At 43.0% G+C, this 16,637-nt stretch overlaps 1 protein-coding gene across 1 annotated transcript; it reads right to left on the minus strand.

Annotated features, from left to right (window-relative positions):
• Positions 1–761: 761 nt before the first annotated feature.
• Positions 762–16,388, minus strand: LOC135767135 (interferon-induced very large GTPase 1-like). The gene is made up of 4 exons (XM_065276767.1): positions 16,313–16,388; positions 15,623–16,228; positions 6,815–6,888; positions 762–6,616 (listed from the first exon to the last, which is right to left on the minus strand). Exons 2-4 carry the CDS (start codon positions 16,116–16,118, stop codon positions 1,901–1,903), a joined length of 5,286 nt encoding a protein of 1,761 aa, XP_065132839.1. The 5' UTR covers positions 16,119–16,228; positions 16,313–16,388; the 3' UTR covers positions 762–1,900.
• Between the last annotated feature and the right edge of the window lie 249 nt (positions 16,389–16,637).

The following is a 16,637-nucleotide window of genomic DNA, read 5'->3' on the forward strand; positions in this document are numbered from 1 at the left end:
ATAATAAATTAATGTATTTTATAAAATGTCTTAAAATTGAAGACCCCCTGGCACCATGTATTGATCTGCACATTTTCACGAAAGGCAGTACAACATCTAGGTACTTTAAGGATACTTATTTTTATTTCAAATACTATTTAGAGTGGAATGGACACAGGTATTGAATCTTTTATGTTAATGTCAACGGAGAGCAATTAACGTTGGAATAGATCAATGACACTGTCATAAAAATCGGTCAAAATATGTTCCTTTGTAACCTTTCATACAGTAAACTTTTGCTTGAACTAAAGAGTTCATATTACCTCAGATGTACATATTAGTATATTGATATTAGTACCAAATATACATATCTGTACATATGAACGGTACTGCCCCAACTGAGGTACAGCTACATATTTTGACCTTTTTTGTAACAGATAAGTTAAGTTTCTGTGCAGACATAGGAACATTGATATAAATTATAGCACTTTAGTTTAACTGTTTTTCTTTTATGGGATGGCCATAATCTGTTAATACATTTCATTTTGGAAAAAAAAAACAGAACCGGAATGTCAGTAGTTTCAGAGTTTGTTGTGGTTGTATGTGGTGTCCTAATGAGTGTGAGACTCCCGGCCTAAAAGTTTGTTTCAAATATGTGTGATGGCTTTCATGTTTTACTGAGTTTACCAAATAAAGATGTCAAACTAAGAATCTGGCATTGAGTTGTTCTGCGTAATACATAACATGTTCTAGTTAAAAAGGAATACGAGCCAAAACCTGAATTAATCTTTATTAAATTCTGGATTAACATAACATAACCAAAAACATACATTTTAAACAACTTAGAATTACAATATAGTATATGTCAAATGATTATGAGTAAACACTAAACAATTTTTTTGCACTTAAAAAGTTTTAAAGGTATTAAGGGTTTAAAGATTTTGTATATTAGGGATATAGGTTCGGGAGGAGCCTAAACATTCAGGCCTGTCAATCATCATCGTCTTGGGCGTATATAAGGCAGCCTTCAGGCCTCCCTGTCCAGCTGCATTCTTTTCTGGCATCCCTCCTCCTCCCCATCTCCTCCTTCACTCTCTCTTTCTTCTTCTTTGCAGTTCTGTTGCAGGGGGTTGAACTTGGGGCTCGAGCCCCAGCCTCAGGTTCGTTCTATCTGAAGGTTCAGAGCTCAGGTACAGAGCTCCCTTCGAGGACAGCAAGCCAAGTTTGTTTACCATTAATCATTAAGACCTGAATTCACAGTCGAACTAGTGAAATTTGGTTTTCTGGTCTTGTGGATGTCTTTGAATTGAGATTCTGGCTACAAAGTTATATTGGTTCCTACAAACCATGTCCAGTATGGCAGCTCAAAGTTGTCAAGGGTGATGAAGCTGTATTGAGTTCCATAACAGCTCTAGTGGTATTTCTTAAAAATTGATTAGTCAGATGCTATAATACAAGTACAACAAAAATGGTTGCATTACATTTAGGCATTAAATAGATTACTTTATCTAAATCAACTTACAAAAGTAAGAAAAACAATAAAAGTGATTAATCTCATTGTCAGTAATGCAAGAACTGCAATACATTTTTTTCAGTGCAAAAAAATTGCATTTTCTATAGACACTGCCTGTTTAGATTAAAAGATTAAAACATGTTTTATATATAGGTAGAGCTTTCAAACATGTTGTTCTCATTTCTCACATTTTGCTTTCATGAACTATATATTTTTTCAGACAAAAATTTAACCAATAAATATTTCCCACTGCATTTAACATGATTTGTCTTTCTGTAGTCTACAATATGCTTATAAATGCATCCAAGCAAAATGGTAAGCTGTGTTATTCACAAAACCAGTTTTTCTAAAATCAGTACAGGAACAGTTTCAATTGATATAAAATAGTTTAATTCTGTTAGTTCTCCATTAGATGTATTTATCTAAACAACCAGTAGCGTCATTTTTTGTTTGCTTTCTCCATTCTTTTGGAATCTCACCATATCCCTGGAATGTTTTACTGTAGTGCTTCTCCAGATCTGTCTGGAACCTGCACACAACCCACTTCCAGTATGGCAGCTCTGAGTTGTCAGGTGTGATGCTCCAGCTTGCATATTCAGGACCTCCTTTTCTGTATTCTTTCCAGGGAAGTGTGTCACTTGAGGAGTTTGGGTAAAAGTACCGATCACTCGATACTTCTGTTGTGCAGAAACAAATAGCCAAGTTTGTTGTTCCTCTGTAATACCACCCATTCAGTCCAATATTACGATGAAAAGGAACAGTGTGATCTCCAGGATGATCTTTCATTGAGTTTGTGCAGATTGCTTTACAGAAAGGACACTGAACCCAACAACACTCACAGAAATGATCAGTCAAAATCTTATGTGGTTTCATCCTGCAATTTTCCATTTTAATGTCACCAATCCTTGTGAAATTCTTTTGTAGCTTTAACATCATTTCATTCAGACATTCACTCAAATGTTTCCCAAGAAAATCCAAGTCTTCAATTTCTCTGAGATCAACACATGCCTCACCCGTGAATTTCAGCTCATCTGTGAGTGTTTGGGTGAAACTTGTGAACCACATGTTGCCATCTCCTCTCTTATTTTTGACCTCAACTGTCACTGCATGCACTGCATTACTCAAAATCTGCCCTTTCTGTTCAAGATTTCCTTTGAAAATGTTTAAAATCTTTTCATTTTGTTCAATAAAGTATTTGTCCACTTCATTCTTTATGAATTGTTTGAAGTGTTCTTTGGGTTGATGGATGTATTGTATGTACTGCTCAAAGTCCTCTTTTTCTGCGAGTGATTTCAGAATGTGTTTCTCCAGATTGGATCTGTTCTGACATAATGATTGTATTTCTGTCCTCATCTGTGCTGCAACATCAATAGCAGTTTTATTGTATATGTCTTGTAGGATGGACGGTTCAAGTTTGCTGCAGATAAAATCGATCAGTATGGTTGTTGTTGTTGCTCCTCTGCAGTAGTTCTTGAAGACGTTGTAATATTGAGTTTTTTGCTTCTCAAGATAAATTCCCAGATCATTTGTTTCTCTGTATTCCTTGTGGCATTCAGTAAATTTCTCACTTGCAATGTCACAAACATAGAGACAGAGATCTATGATAAACTCTCTTTTCAGTTTGTATTTTTGGTTTTCAGATTGATGTTGCTCTACTGACTTTTGAACACAGTCTGTTATCTCCTGAATGTAGCTGACATTGTAGCCCTGTCTTTTGACTGGTGATTTCTCCATTATTTTCTTGGTTTCCTCAATAATTTTTTGAATCAGTTGCTTTACAGACTCATGATATTTAGGATTCAGGCTCTTGCTCTTTTTAACTAAAAAATATCCAAATATCCCAGGAAGCCCTTGATGTTTCTGTATTAAAATGTAGTCATCATAATTACCTCTAATCGGTATTGTTTGAAATTCTTTAAGATGTAATCTTTCAACTACAAGAGTCAATTCTTGGTTTTCAGATAAAATGTTTGTGACATCATCCCAAACATCAAAGTCTTTCAATGGAGGAATATTTTCTGTCATGGCTGTGACCCATTCACTCCATGTTGTGTCAAATTCCTCCTTCAGCACTTGTTCATCTGTTCCTTTAATTTTCAGACTCAAAGCGAGTTCCTTGCTCAGGGTAAAAAGCAAATTTTCATACTGTGTGATTTTTTTATCCAAATTCTCCCTGGCTGTTTTCAGTTTAATTGCTTCATCCAACTTTCTTTCTGTTCCCTTCACCAGGTCATCATGAAGATCTATAATTCTGGTTTCAAATCTTCCTCTCCATTGACACAGAATGTCTTTGTCTATGTCTTCATCAAAGTAAGACTTCATAGATTTTTCTACTTCTTCTTTTGTTGTCTTCATTTCAGCCAGCAGGTCATTTTTCTGAACCTTGTTGTTTCCATTTGCAATTCTGTTGAAAAATTTTTCTTCAATGCTCATCATGGTACTCCTGAGGCTCCAAGTCCAGTCACTATACTTAGTTTCCAGTCTTCTGTATACAGCAATCTCCATTGTGTTTTTAAAGCTGAACACAAAGTTTTCATTCAGCAGTGCACTCCAAAGATCATTAATACGCATTTTGAACTGTGACAGTGTAATGCCGCTTGATCTTGATGCTTTTGAGATAATGGTGCTCTTCATCTCCTGAATGTTTCTGCTGTAGTTTGGGTTTGGTGGTGCCATAGGTGGACTTCCCTCCCAAAGCTGTGAAAAATACTTTACATCATTCTGTACTTCGAATGCAATGACCTCACTGAAAAACTGCAAAACACAATCTTCCTCTTGAGCAGCAAGTTTTGTCATCTCATCCAGTTTCTCCTGAAGTCGTCTTCTTCCTTCCATGTTTTTTTCTCCAGCTGAGATGTCAGAAACATTCTGATGCACAAACATGCAGCTGGGATTCAGTTTGATCTTCTTCATCCTCATGAAGGCCTGAACAACAATCTGAAGGATGTCTTGCATCTCTGCAGTGTTTTCACCAAAGATGTTGATCAATGTCATATTTCCAAGACCGACAACAAATGTGGCCATTTCATTATCATGATTTCTTGTTGATCTTCCAGCAAGCTCTAGAGCACGAAGACCTTCAGTATCAACAACCAGAATATAATCAAACTTCAGCTGATCTTTCATCTCCTCTGAAACTCTGACCAGCTGCATGAATGCTCCTCTAGTGCACCGACCAGCACTGACAGCAAACTGCAGACCAAACATTGCATTCAACATGGTAGATTTACCAGAGCTCTGAATCCCTAAAACTGACAACACAAAGACTCTCTTGTCTCCCAGTTTCTTGATGAGTTCATCTAAAACTGCAGTAACCCAGATCAGAGGAACATGAGCAGCATCTCCATCCATCAGCTCCAGTGGAAATCCAGACATCATCATCTTTGCTGCAAGACCCGGAAGAGAAGAGAAGTTTAACTTCAGATTTTTCTTGTTTTTCTTCACAGATGAACATGATTCATATATCTGACTGATCTCTCTCAGTATGTGCTCCAAACCAAAGGTTGCAGCTTGTAGTTTCTCAGATATTCTCTCAAGTTCATCTTGTTCACCTTTCATTTGTTGAGATTTGTCAGGTTTCTTTTTAAGATCTAAGACTGTTGACCACTTTTTATCATACTCATGATGAAGAGCTGAAAGAGTTTCAGTGGTAAAGTCATCTAGTAGGATCCCAATCCACTTAAGAAAATATGTTATCTCATTTCTTTCTTTTGAATTCAGTTCTCGAATGAAAATTTGGATAAATTCACTTAAGACGGATGTGTGCTGCAGTTCACGAATTTTAAGCATTTCTGATTTCTTACAGCTTTGTTTTTTTTCTATGTTATCACTCTTTTGTAGTTCACCCAGTGTAGGACGATGTAGTTCTTTATTCTTCAGACACCACTGATGCCACAGTTTTCCCTGACATGGCAGAAATGATTCTTTGATTTCTGTCAGATCTTTATTCTTCAGTAAACTCATCATTTTCTCTGCTGCATCTTTTCCTTTCCTGCAATCATCATCAATCTTCTCATCTACTGTGATGTGTGATTTATCTGCAACATCTTCAAGCTTGAATAGAGAAGATGAGTCTGAAGATGAGAGTCCATTTTGTATAGCTCCTCTGAGTTCTTCAATTACATCTGACTGATTCCTGTCTTTCAATCCCATTTTGTATTTTTTACCTTTCCTTATTTCTTTAAGAGCTGAATCACTCTCAGTAAAAAGGCAAATGAGCGGCTTGGAGTCTTTGTAGAGGTTTTGGATCTTTGTCGTGCTGTTGTCATTCCTGTTTAGTTGAGGTAAAATAACAACATTTACAGAAGCCATCTGAGTTAAAATATTCAGTTGTTTCTCATTTTCTCCTGCATCACCATGAAGATTACAAAAAGCAACACAGTCAGGAAATTTATCTGTTTCCTCTCCAGATGGGCAGTACCAGGCGATCTCCACCACCCCATCCATCAGTTCTCTGGATCTGCTGCTGCCTGGACAGTTCCTGTGGAAGAATGTGTTGTGTTTCTCATTGATCAAACTGTTTATCAGCTGAGACTTTGATGAGGACACAGAGCCGAACCTGAAGAATGCCACCATTGGTGTTTCTGCCTTATAGACTGGCTGAGTTTTGCTAAAGGTTTGACCTTTAACGTCAATCACCTTCCAGCTCTTGTTGATTTGTCTAAATGTCCACAGAGGAAACTCAATCTTCTGTGTGAATGGATTTGGTACAAGCAGAGGAAGAGCAAACTGACACTGTGAGAGTTTAGTGACCATGAGCTGCTTTAGGGAACTATCAGCACAATAAAACACTGCCATCTGAGCATCCATCAAGTGTATGGACTCTAATTTGTCAGTTTCACCAGCAGGTTTAGCAGTTTCATCAAAGAGAGTATTGAAATCATCTTCCACATCTTCACACAACTCATTCTCTGTTTGTTGTGTGTGATTTTGTTCATAGTTTTGTTTTATTTTAATGCATTTTGCTCTATAGTCCATCATCAGTAATTTTTTTAAAAAAGTCTGAGCAAACTTTTCCACAGTACAGAACTCATGGGACTCTGAATGTCCAGTTAGCTGAAGAAAATCAGCTGTTTTCAGTTTGTCTTCCAGATGAAGTTTGCGCATCAGCTGCTCTGCAAAAAGCTGAAAACAACCAGAATAAATTTAAACCATTCAAGCAACTGATAACAAAATGTTAATATGTAACATTGTGTAATTTTTTTTTTTTTAATTTAAGGTGTTCGGGATTAAAGTAAAGACACCTCTTGCCAGCCTTTTCCCTATTTGAATTTCCAAGTTTTTTAAGTTCCACATTTACACAAATATTTCTACATTTTTTACCTTTTGTTTGCCTCCTTTTTCAGACTGGGAAGAGGTCTGCAAAGGCTGCGATCTAACGAGACCACTGCTCTTATCTGTTTCCAGGCATTGAATTCAGAAGAAAAAAGAGGTATATGTTTTACTACAGATTATATTCCACTTTATGAATTTATGGATTATACAAATATGTATAAAACATGTAAAACATTCAGAAGCAGTTTTGGTAGCATGTTTAGTTAAATTACAAAGGGTAATTTAATGCCCATTCATCCTGCCCCCAGGTGGCAACCTCTTACTGTATGGAGTATGGACACACTCTCAATCTCTTACTCTACAGTGGGTAACTCTCTTCCTGTTTGTAATATATTTAAACGGCTCAGTCTAAATACTTGGTGCTGTGGGAAGTGCTCACTTACACAGATTTAGACAGATTTGTGATCAATATTTGAGAGAAATAGGCCTTTTGTGTACATAGAAAAACTCTTAGATCTTAGGGGGCAAAAACAAAAGTTTTGCATTTATATTTTTTCAGTGTAGTTTTGTACTTATAGCAGATAGCACTAGATCGCATTTTCGATACAGGTGCCAGTGAGCAAAACCCTAGCTCTAATTGAGACATGGATTCATCCAGAGGACTCAGCCACACCTGCTGCCCTTTTCACAAACTATTCATCTTTCACTCTTCTCCACTCTCAGGTTGTGGCACAGGTTTGCTTATTAACAATAACTTGAAGTACACTCCACTTACTTTACTATGCCCAAATAACTTTATTGAATACCATGCAGTTAACACCACTTCTCCTACTCAACACTACGGACAACATTAAGGTCATTCCTCTTTATCTATCTGACCACTTTTCATAACTTTCAACATACACCTTTCTTTATCTCACACACCCACACTGCCTCCCTCTCGGCTGAGCTGGCATCCTCTCTTCCATCTCAGATGCTGATGCTGCCATTGATATGTTATACTCTACACTAACATTAAGCTTGGATACTCTTTTTCCTCTGTCTTCCAGACCAGCTCGTGTTACCTACTCTTGCCCCAGGCTATCTGATATTCTCTGTGAGCAACGGACTACACTCAGGGCTGCTGAAAGGAAATTGTACAAGTCTAACAACCTGGCCAACCCTTTGTCGATCCTAGTCACTTCTGTCCTCTTTCTCTGCTACTGTCACTGCACAATTAATGACCCAACGCAAAGCAGCTGTTTAAAACTTTCAACTGACTTCTCTGTCCCCCTCCTCCTCCACTCAGTTCCTTATTGTCAGCTGATGGTTTTGCACCTTTTTCACCGACAAACATCCATCAGTAACCAATTTTCTTCACCACAAACCTCAGAACACACAACATTTAAATCCGACATCCATTTCTCCTCTATCTCTCCGCTGACTGACATTGATGTTACTATAGGATTGAAATTGTAGGAATTTGTCACAACCTGTCACAACCCCCTTTCCGTTCTGTACATCTGCATTCCTGTGCTTACTGATAGTGACCAAAGAATATTGGCAGAGCTGTTTATCAAGTACAGTGGGGGTTAAAGGTGATCTTCTGATTGGTCAGTTTAAATGTATGATGTTGAGATTAGTCACATGGTCAAGGCAAGGGGATAAAAGTTTCAGATCTCCGCCTTTAAACGATGACAAATTAATGTCATGGACATAAAAAAAGAGCGCTTGTCAATGTTTAAAACCAATTTCGAGCAGCAAGAATGGTTTATATTTCCAAAAATCTGCAGCAATCAGACAAGTAAAAGTGCGTACGTCTGCTCAGACCCTGATGTGGAGCTAAGCACTTTTCCACGTCAAAGAGTTTGGAAGTTTTTATAAATATGGACTTTGCCATGGAACTAATTCAGTACTGTTATTAAATCTTTTCATTTACAAATCTATTGTTTAGTTTTGATTAAATGCTAATACTTAAATGCATGTTGCAATATAATATATTTATATTCTAGCAATGCTCTCCCACATATATTGCTATCATAACTGCGCTTATTTCTGTAGTTGGTGTAAGTTGAAGAAGGGTGATATTTGACAAGAAATACACAGTTCCCTTTCAGTCGGTCACTACGACGTCACGTTGTGACCGACGAATTGGGAACTCGCTTAGAGAGACCAATCTGCTTCGTACTCTACTAAAACGCCAATGAACTTGGCATTGAGATATTTGCATAATGCTGGCGCCGCCCCGCCAGGTGCGTATATGAGCCACAGGTGCAAATATGGAAATTAGCTTTTTCGCTTCGAAAGCCGGCATTATCTGCTACTGAGAAGCTACTCTCTGCTCTTCTGGGAACGGTTGCTGAAGTTGATTGACATGCAGTACTGACACAGCGGACGCTCGCAGTATTCCACTGCTCTGCATATTTTTTGTTTTGAGTTTAGTGTGTGCGTTGCCTCTCCCTGTGCGCATCATCAGCTGAGCACCTAAGAGTGATTTCCCTAAAGAGTGATACGTGAGAGCTCTGTGTCTTTTCAAAGACAGCCACTCTCTCGTATATTCGGAGATCAGCGTCCTTTTCAGGATAGCTTTTCCTCCGTGCGATCTTGGATGCGAGAAGTACAGGGATTCCAGTGACGGTCACGAGCGCTGTCTTCGTGCTTGGGCATCGAGCACTCCGAGGCTGCGTTCGTGGAGAGCTTTTGCTCTCTCTGTGAGAGCATAACCCTCTTGGATTGCGGAGACGACTGTCATTTCTACGGGAACGACGTCCACGCCTTTGCAGTGCTGAACGCCGCCATGGTGCGGCTGTCAAGCGCTCGCAGGACGCTCTTCGCATCACTACGCTGAGTAGGACGGAGGATGCGTCCTTCACCTACCGGCCTTCTCATCCTCAGCCGGTTGAGGCTCCGGTGGAGACTGCAGAGTCGTGTTCTGCGATTTCTGCCGAATCCATTGGACCTCCTTTTGATTCCGTCACTTCTGCAGCATCAGAGGGGTGCCCATTTTTTCCCTCCGAGGGGGAGTCGTCCTGAAGATGGCGGCCGTGCCCGCTCGAGCGGCGGAAACGGTAGAGTTGGAGGGGTTAACCCCTCTCCGCCCGAACCGTCCCGCCCACATGATTGGTACTTCGGAGCTGCCCGGGCCTCTACGGTCCTCACCTCCTGTGCCTGCCTTCCCGACGGCACGAAGAGCTGACGTGATTTGCGGCCTTCTCGGCCGTTCAGCTTTCACCCCTCACCTCCCTCACCAACAGAGCCGCTATAAGGACGGGGATCCCTTCAGTAGAGTGGGGGTCCTGGAGGGACCACCCAACCCTTCCCTCCCGTGTTTGTATAGACAGCCGTCCGGTTACGGGCGCTGCCCATCAGGCATGCGGAGACGCGGCTTCAGCCCTGCACGCAATAACGTTGCTGCAGCGACTTTAGAGATTTACAAGGGAGGCCGCGACCTTCAGTCATGCGATGTCCACCACGGTGGTTCAAGATCGCCACCTTTGGCTGTGTCCGGGGAGTCGTACAGCTCCGCTGCGCAGACTGATGCGATCTCCTAGGTCGTGCCCCGGCTTAAGAGAGCTGCCCTGGTCCACCAATGCCGGCTCCTCAGTCTGCCTCTCGCTGTCGGCGTCCTGCGGCGGCCACCTCCGTTCCCCTCCTCGGACCCATCTCGGCAGCGCAGGATAACCGGTCATCAGCAGCTCGCCCCGCCCGCTTAGCCGCTTCCCGTGAAAATCTGGAGTTTAAGTGGCCAGAGACGGGCGACCCGGAGTGGCAGAGGATCACTCTTCAGGAGACAGTGATTCGCTCCTTCCCCCGGTAGAGGGTCGGGTGGAAAATCCTTGGTTTGCATATGTTCCACCGGCTGTCCAGCCTGTACCCACTTAACCACACATAAGAGTGCATTCCTCTTTCCTCTCCAGGTCTCCGGAGGATCGAGAGAGCCGTGAGCGTACACCTGCTAACCCTACCTCTCCTCTATCGCCAGCGGGTGTCCTGAGGAGTCTGAGCTCTCCACTGAGGAGACCGGACCACCAGCACCCTCATCGGAGTCTGCGCTCTCCGCAGAGGAGACCAGACGACCGTCACCCTCAGCGGGCTCAGGTCAGTGTCACACAAACACATACTGTAGATGTTTATGCTGTCACAGCAGACGGACCAGCAGTCCTACCTGTCTCGCTTTGCTGCCCCACCGCGGGTACTTCGGTAGTGTCCTTAATTCTCCTTGTACGGTCCCTGGATGCTTCGCTTCAGTTCCCAGCCCGTCTCGTACAATTACCGGCACTCTCCCAAATTCTCGGGCATTCGTTTCACTATAGTGAAAGCGTCCGATGCACATGTACTGCGTGCAAAAGTCGATGTCCTGCTGGCGAAGGACGTTTTGAGCCAGTCCCTCTTACCAAGAATGATGATAGGGTTTTTTATCTCATAGTACCCAAAATACGCGGTGGGTTACGACCGATTTATTTACGCACCGGCTCTACAAATGTGATCCTTTAGGATGATACGCAGAGGCTCGTATTTCAATATTCAGATCGGTTTGCAGCATAGACCTGTAGACGTGTACTTCATGTGTCCTTCTCCCCTCGCCTTAGACGGTTTTTCGCTCTGCGTTCATGGAGTGGACATTTTAATACTAAGTACACCATTCGAGCTGTCTCTCTCTCCCCGTGTGTCCATGAAAGTGCTAGTCACGGCATTAAAATCTGTTCGCATTCTGCTTTTATTTACGTCAACTTATAATAGCTCATTCTTGGCAGACGTGCGCGAACACAGAGATTTAATGCTTCAGCATCTCGCTCGTTAAGTCATCAGGTCAACTGGGAAAAGAGCAACTTTGCTCCGTGCAGAGGATCCTTTTCTCAGTATGGAAATAGACTTGATCGACTAATTGGCGTGTTTTACAAGAGCGCGCAACCAGTCAGTTCTGACTTGCCTCGGTTAATTTGGAGGGAAGTACGCGGTCCCTCTGAAACAATTTCAGAAGCTCCTGGACATATGGCAGCAGCTGCGGCGTGACACTGCTCGAGCTGCTTCATATGAGACCGCTTCAGCATTGGTTTTACGATCGAGTCTCGAGGAGAGCGTGGCGCAATGGCATACACTGTGTAACCATTACACCTGCGTGTCATTTCTATTTTACCCCGTGGTCAGACCCAGCATTTCTGATAGCAAGATATGCCCCTGAGTCGGGTCTCCTGGCATTCTGTAGCACATGCGATGCCCCCAGCACGGGATGAGCAGCCACGTATGACGGGCTTGCAGTCTCAGGGGTGTGCATAGCACCCCAACTGCCGTGAGCGGTGCGCTGTATATCTGGGACTTGTACGCTCCGCTATGGAGATGCGAGGGAAGGATGTATTAGCCGACATCGACAACATTGCGACTGTTGCGTTATTTACCGTTAAGGCGGTTTTTTCGCTCTCGTCACCTGTCGCATCTCGCTCGTCATCTCCATCTTTGGAGTCAGAAGCATCTGAGGTCCCTTCGTGCCATTTACATCCCGGATTCGCTCAATACAGCGGCAGACGCGCTTTCCCGAGCTGCGCGCCCCGGCGAATGGCGACTCCACCCCCAGATGGTCCAGCTAATTTGGAAGAAGTTCGGTCGTGCGCAGAGATCTATTTGCGTCACCGGACGATACCCACTGTCGCCTGTTTTATTCACTAACCAAGGGCAGCCTCGGCGTGGATGCGTTGGCACACAGCTGGCCGCGGGGGACGCGCAAATACGCATTCATTCCAGTGAGCTTAATCGCACAGACACTGTGCAAAGTCAGGCAGGACGAGGAGAGCCTTTTATTAGTCGCCCCGTACTGGACGACCAGGAATTGGTTTTCAGAGTTAATGCTCCTCGCGACAGCCCCTCCCTGGCGAATTCCCCTGAGGAAGGACTTTCTTTCTCAAGGAAGGGGCATATTATGGCACCCGCGCCCCGACCTGTGGGATTTCCATGTATGGTCGTTGAGCGCGCGCAAGGTTTAGGTGATTTATCGCAAGCGGTATCTAACACCATCAACGCGGTACGAGCACCATCCACAAGACGGGCTTACGCGTTTAAATGAAACCCTTTTTCGTCACCTGGTGCTCTTCGCAACGCGAGGACCCCAGAGAATGCTTAACATTGTGCTTTTATATCTTCAACATAGGTTAGATGGTAGGCTGTCACCCTCCACCATTAAAGTTGATATCGCCGCTATTTCTGCTCATCACTCACTTATTAACGGCAGATCAGTTGGCCAGCATGATTTGGTTATTAGATTTTAAGAGGCACTCGCAGGCTAAACTCCTTGCGCCCTCCCTCTTTTCCTCCCTGAGACCTGTCCATGGTGCTGAAGCCCTACAGATCCCGCGTTCAAGCCTTTGCAGTCTGCGAGTCTGAAGTTTTTGTCAATGAAAACTCTGACCCTGCTAGCATTGACCTCCGTGAGGCGAGTAAGGGTTTATATGCATTCTCTGTTGACGATGCGTGCCTTCAGTTTGGTCCTGCTGTCTCACTGAGACCCAGACCAGGCTACGTGCCCAAAGTTCCCACCACTCCCTTCAGAGATCAGGTGGTGAGCTTGCAAGCGCTGCCCCCGGAGGAGGCAGACCCAACCATGGCTTTATTATGCCCCGTACGAGCGTTACGCCTCTACGTGGATCGCACACAAAGCCTCAGGACTTCAGATCAGCTCTTTGTTTGTTACGGTGGTCAGCAGAGAGGGAAAGCTGTCACTAAGCAGAGGATGTCTCATTGGATAGTTGTTATTATCGCCCTTGCTTATAATCTGCAGGGCATTCCTTGTCCATTTAATCTGAGAGCTCACTCTACTAGAAGTGTTGCCTCATCTTGGGCACTCGCTCGTGGTTCCTCGCTAACAGACATCTGCAGAGCTGCTGGTTGGGCGACACCTTATACATTCATTAGATTTTACAGTTTTCGTGTCGAGCCTGTCTCCTCTCGTGTTCTTTCCTCGTTAGGGGAAGCACAGAGAAAAGGCTCGCAGGTCGGCTTGCAGCCTCCGACTGCTGCTCCAAACTGAGCTCAGTATGGAAGGCCATCAAGGCAAAAACGCGTAATAATTTGTTTTGCCTTCCTCCGCTGCCTTGGCAGCCTGATGTTGCGGAGCATCCGCTGCCAGCCTCTCACTAGCTGCATCCTCGCGAACCTGTGTTTGGCTCGGGCATCCACATTGCGTCCCACCGGGTTCCTTTGTGAGTATTTTTCCGTGGGGTTAATCCTACTAGCCCACGTTTCCCTCAGCAGAGCACTGCTTTGCTTACACAGCCACGGCTGTCATTTATACCTCAACTACGGTTGACTTTCGCCCACCAATAGCCCTTAACGTGGCGGTGGCTTCCGCAGCGTCCCTATACCGCTCAGATAGGGCGCTTCCCAGTCGCTGGCACTACTGTGGGGTTAAAGGAACATCTAGTGCCCGGCCTTCTGCCTTAAAACCTAATTCTCCTTCTCCTTAAGTGGAACCGGAGGGCTTTACGCAGACACTGGAAGAGGTCAGCCCTCAGTGGCGTTTTGGTAGGGATTCCCAATTCGTCGGTCATGACGTGACGTCGTAGTGACCGACTGAAAGGGAACGTCTCGGTTACGTATGTAACCCTCGTTCCCTGAAGTAAGGGAACGGAGACGTCACGTCCCGTCGCCACAGGGCTGCTCCCTGCTGTTTATCGGCCGGTCAGACTTTCCGGCTTTCTCAGCGAAATGAAGCTAATTTCCATATTTGCACCTGTGGCTTATATACGCACCTGGCGGGGCGGCGCCAGCATTATGCAAATATCTCAATGCCAAGTTCATTGGCGTTTTAGTAGAGTACGAAGCAGATTGGTCTCTCTAAGCGAGTTCCCAATTCGTCGGTCACGACGTGACGTCGTAGTGATGGGTCCACCTCTTTTCTCCATCTACACAACATCTTTAGGACCTATCATATAGACACATGGCTTATCCACTATGCTGATGACACCCAGATCTTATCATTTCACCCAGATGATCTACCCATAGTAGCACATATTACAGCCTGCATAGAAGGTATCTCGGCTTGGATGAAGAAAAACCACCTCCAGCAAAATGTAGCAAAGACAGAGCTGCTTATATTTCCAGCACAACCAAAGATACAGCATGACCTATCCATTCAACTTGGCAACACAACCATTACAACTTCCAAAACTGCCAGAAACCGTGGTGTACTCTTTGATGACGAACTGTCCTTCAATGATTACATTGCAAAGATCATGTCACGCGTTATACCATTTCATAAAGATACGACCATTCCTTACGGAGCATGTTGCACAACTCGCGATCCAGGCTGGACTATTGCAGTGCTCTCCTTGCTGGCCTTCTTGCAGTCTATCAAACCACTCCAACTGGTTCAGAACACAGATGCTCAGCTCATATTGCAGGAGACCAAAAGGGCTTATATAACACGCTTTTCATCTCTCTCCATTAGCTACTGATTGAAGGGTGTGTCGGGTATAAATCACTACTACTCACAGAACTTTCACTGGCACTGCATCGGCATACTTTCACACCTTCCTACATTCCTACACCCCATCCAGAACCTTACGTTCAGCAAATGAGCTGTGCCTTTTGTTTCCTTTACAAAGGGGCACTAAAATCATGTTCATGTTTTCCTTCTCTTCCCTCTGCTGATGTAATGATCTTTTATTGCAATCCAGCCACATCTCTTGCAACATTCAAAAAAGAAAAACCTCAACAGATATTGTTTCAGAATAGTTTAAAAAACTTGTAACTTAGTATAAGCACTTGTCTCCACTTGTATTATTGTGTCCCTATGACAAATCACACTTTATTGTTTCCTACTCTTTTTTTTAAAGTGGTATTGGATAAAAGTGTCTGCTAAATGCCTAAATATAAATGTTATCTTACCACTTTGATATTCATTGTTTTGCAGGTCTTCTAAAACTGTGTTGTACATCTCAATAATGTAGCACTGCTCTTTATTGTCAATAAACAGACATCTGATCCGGTCCATCAATTCTCTCATCTCTGATTGGTTGTTCATTTTTTTGCTGCAGATGTGATAATTTTGTCCACATTTCTCAATCAGCTTCTCCAGTACAGGGTTTTTCTTCAGTTCATCTATGATATTGTCACACTCTTCCTCTCTCTCATAAGTGAAGAGAATCATCACAAATGAAAGAACTTTGTCACCAAACATTCGCTGTAGCCATTCGATGCCCATCTTATCAACATCTGTAAGCTGACCCAAACGCAAAACAAAGATGAAGGCATGGATTTCATTTTCCTTCACAAGATGACGGATAACTTGAACAGAAGGGTTCAGATCAGTCTCATGTAAGCCTATCATGTTGATCACTGACACATGATTCTCTAATATCTTCCTCTTTATTAAAACAGTCATGCAGTCTGTCTCTTCAACTTGGTTTTCTCCAATCAAAATGTTGTCACATCCAAACTGGACTGCCGCAGAGTTTCCAAATAATCCAATGGTGAAATTGGAGACACTGGAATCTAGAAAGACACATAATTGTTTTTCTTAAGAATAAAAATGTAAGCATCGGTCTGATATAATACAATATGGTTGTGTTTTCCTACCTGTGTATCTTTGAGATGATTCTGTGGGTAAAGGTGCTACACTTACAGTTGCATGGTCATTACATTTTCTCCTTTCTTCCACTGGTTTAACATTATCCTAAAGTAAGACAAAAATGGTATATGTTATTTATTACTATAAACATTTACACTACAGAGCACATGCTCTAGCACAGGGGTCTCAAACTGGCTTGGGGGCATTTCTGAGATTGACATTTCATCAGACGGCTGCAGAGCTATTTTAATATTCAAAAAAGTACAACATTTCTGTAAATGTACTGTTTAAATTTGATCATTTAATGTATGATAATACTTGAAAATATATAAG

This window comes from Paramisgurnus dabryanus, chromosome 6 (assembly GCF_030506205.2).
Source record: "Paramisgurnus dabryanus chromosome 6, PD_genome_1.1, whole genome shotgun sequence".
Taxonomy (NCBI): Eukaryota; Metazoa; Chordata; class Actinopteri; order Cypriniformes; family Cobitidae; genus Paramisgurnus; species Paramisgurnus dabryanus.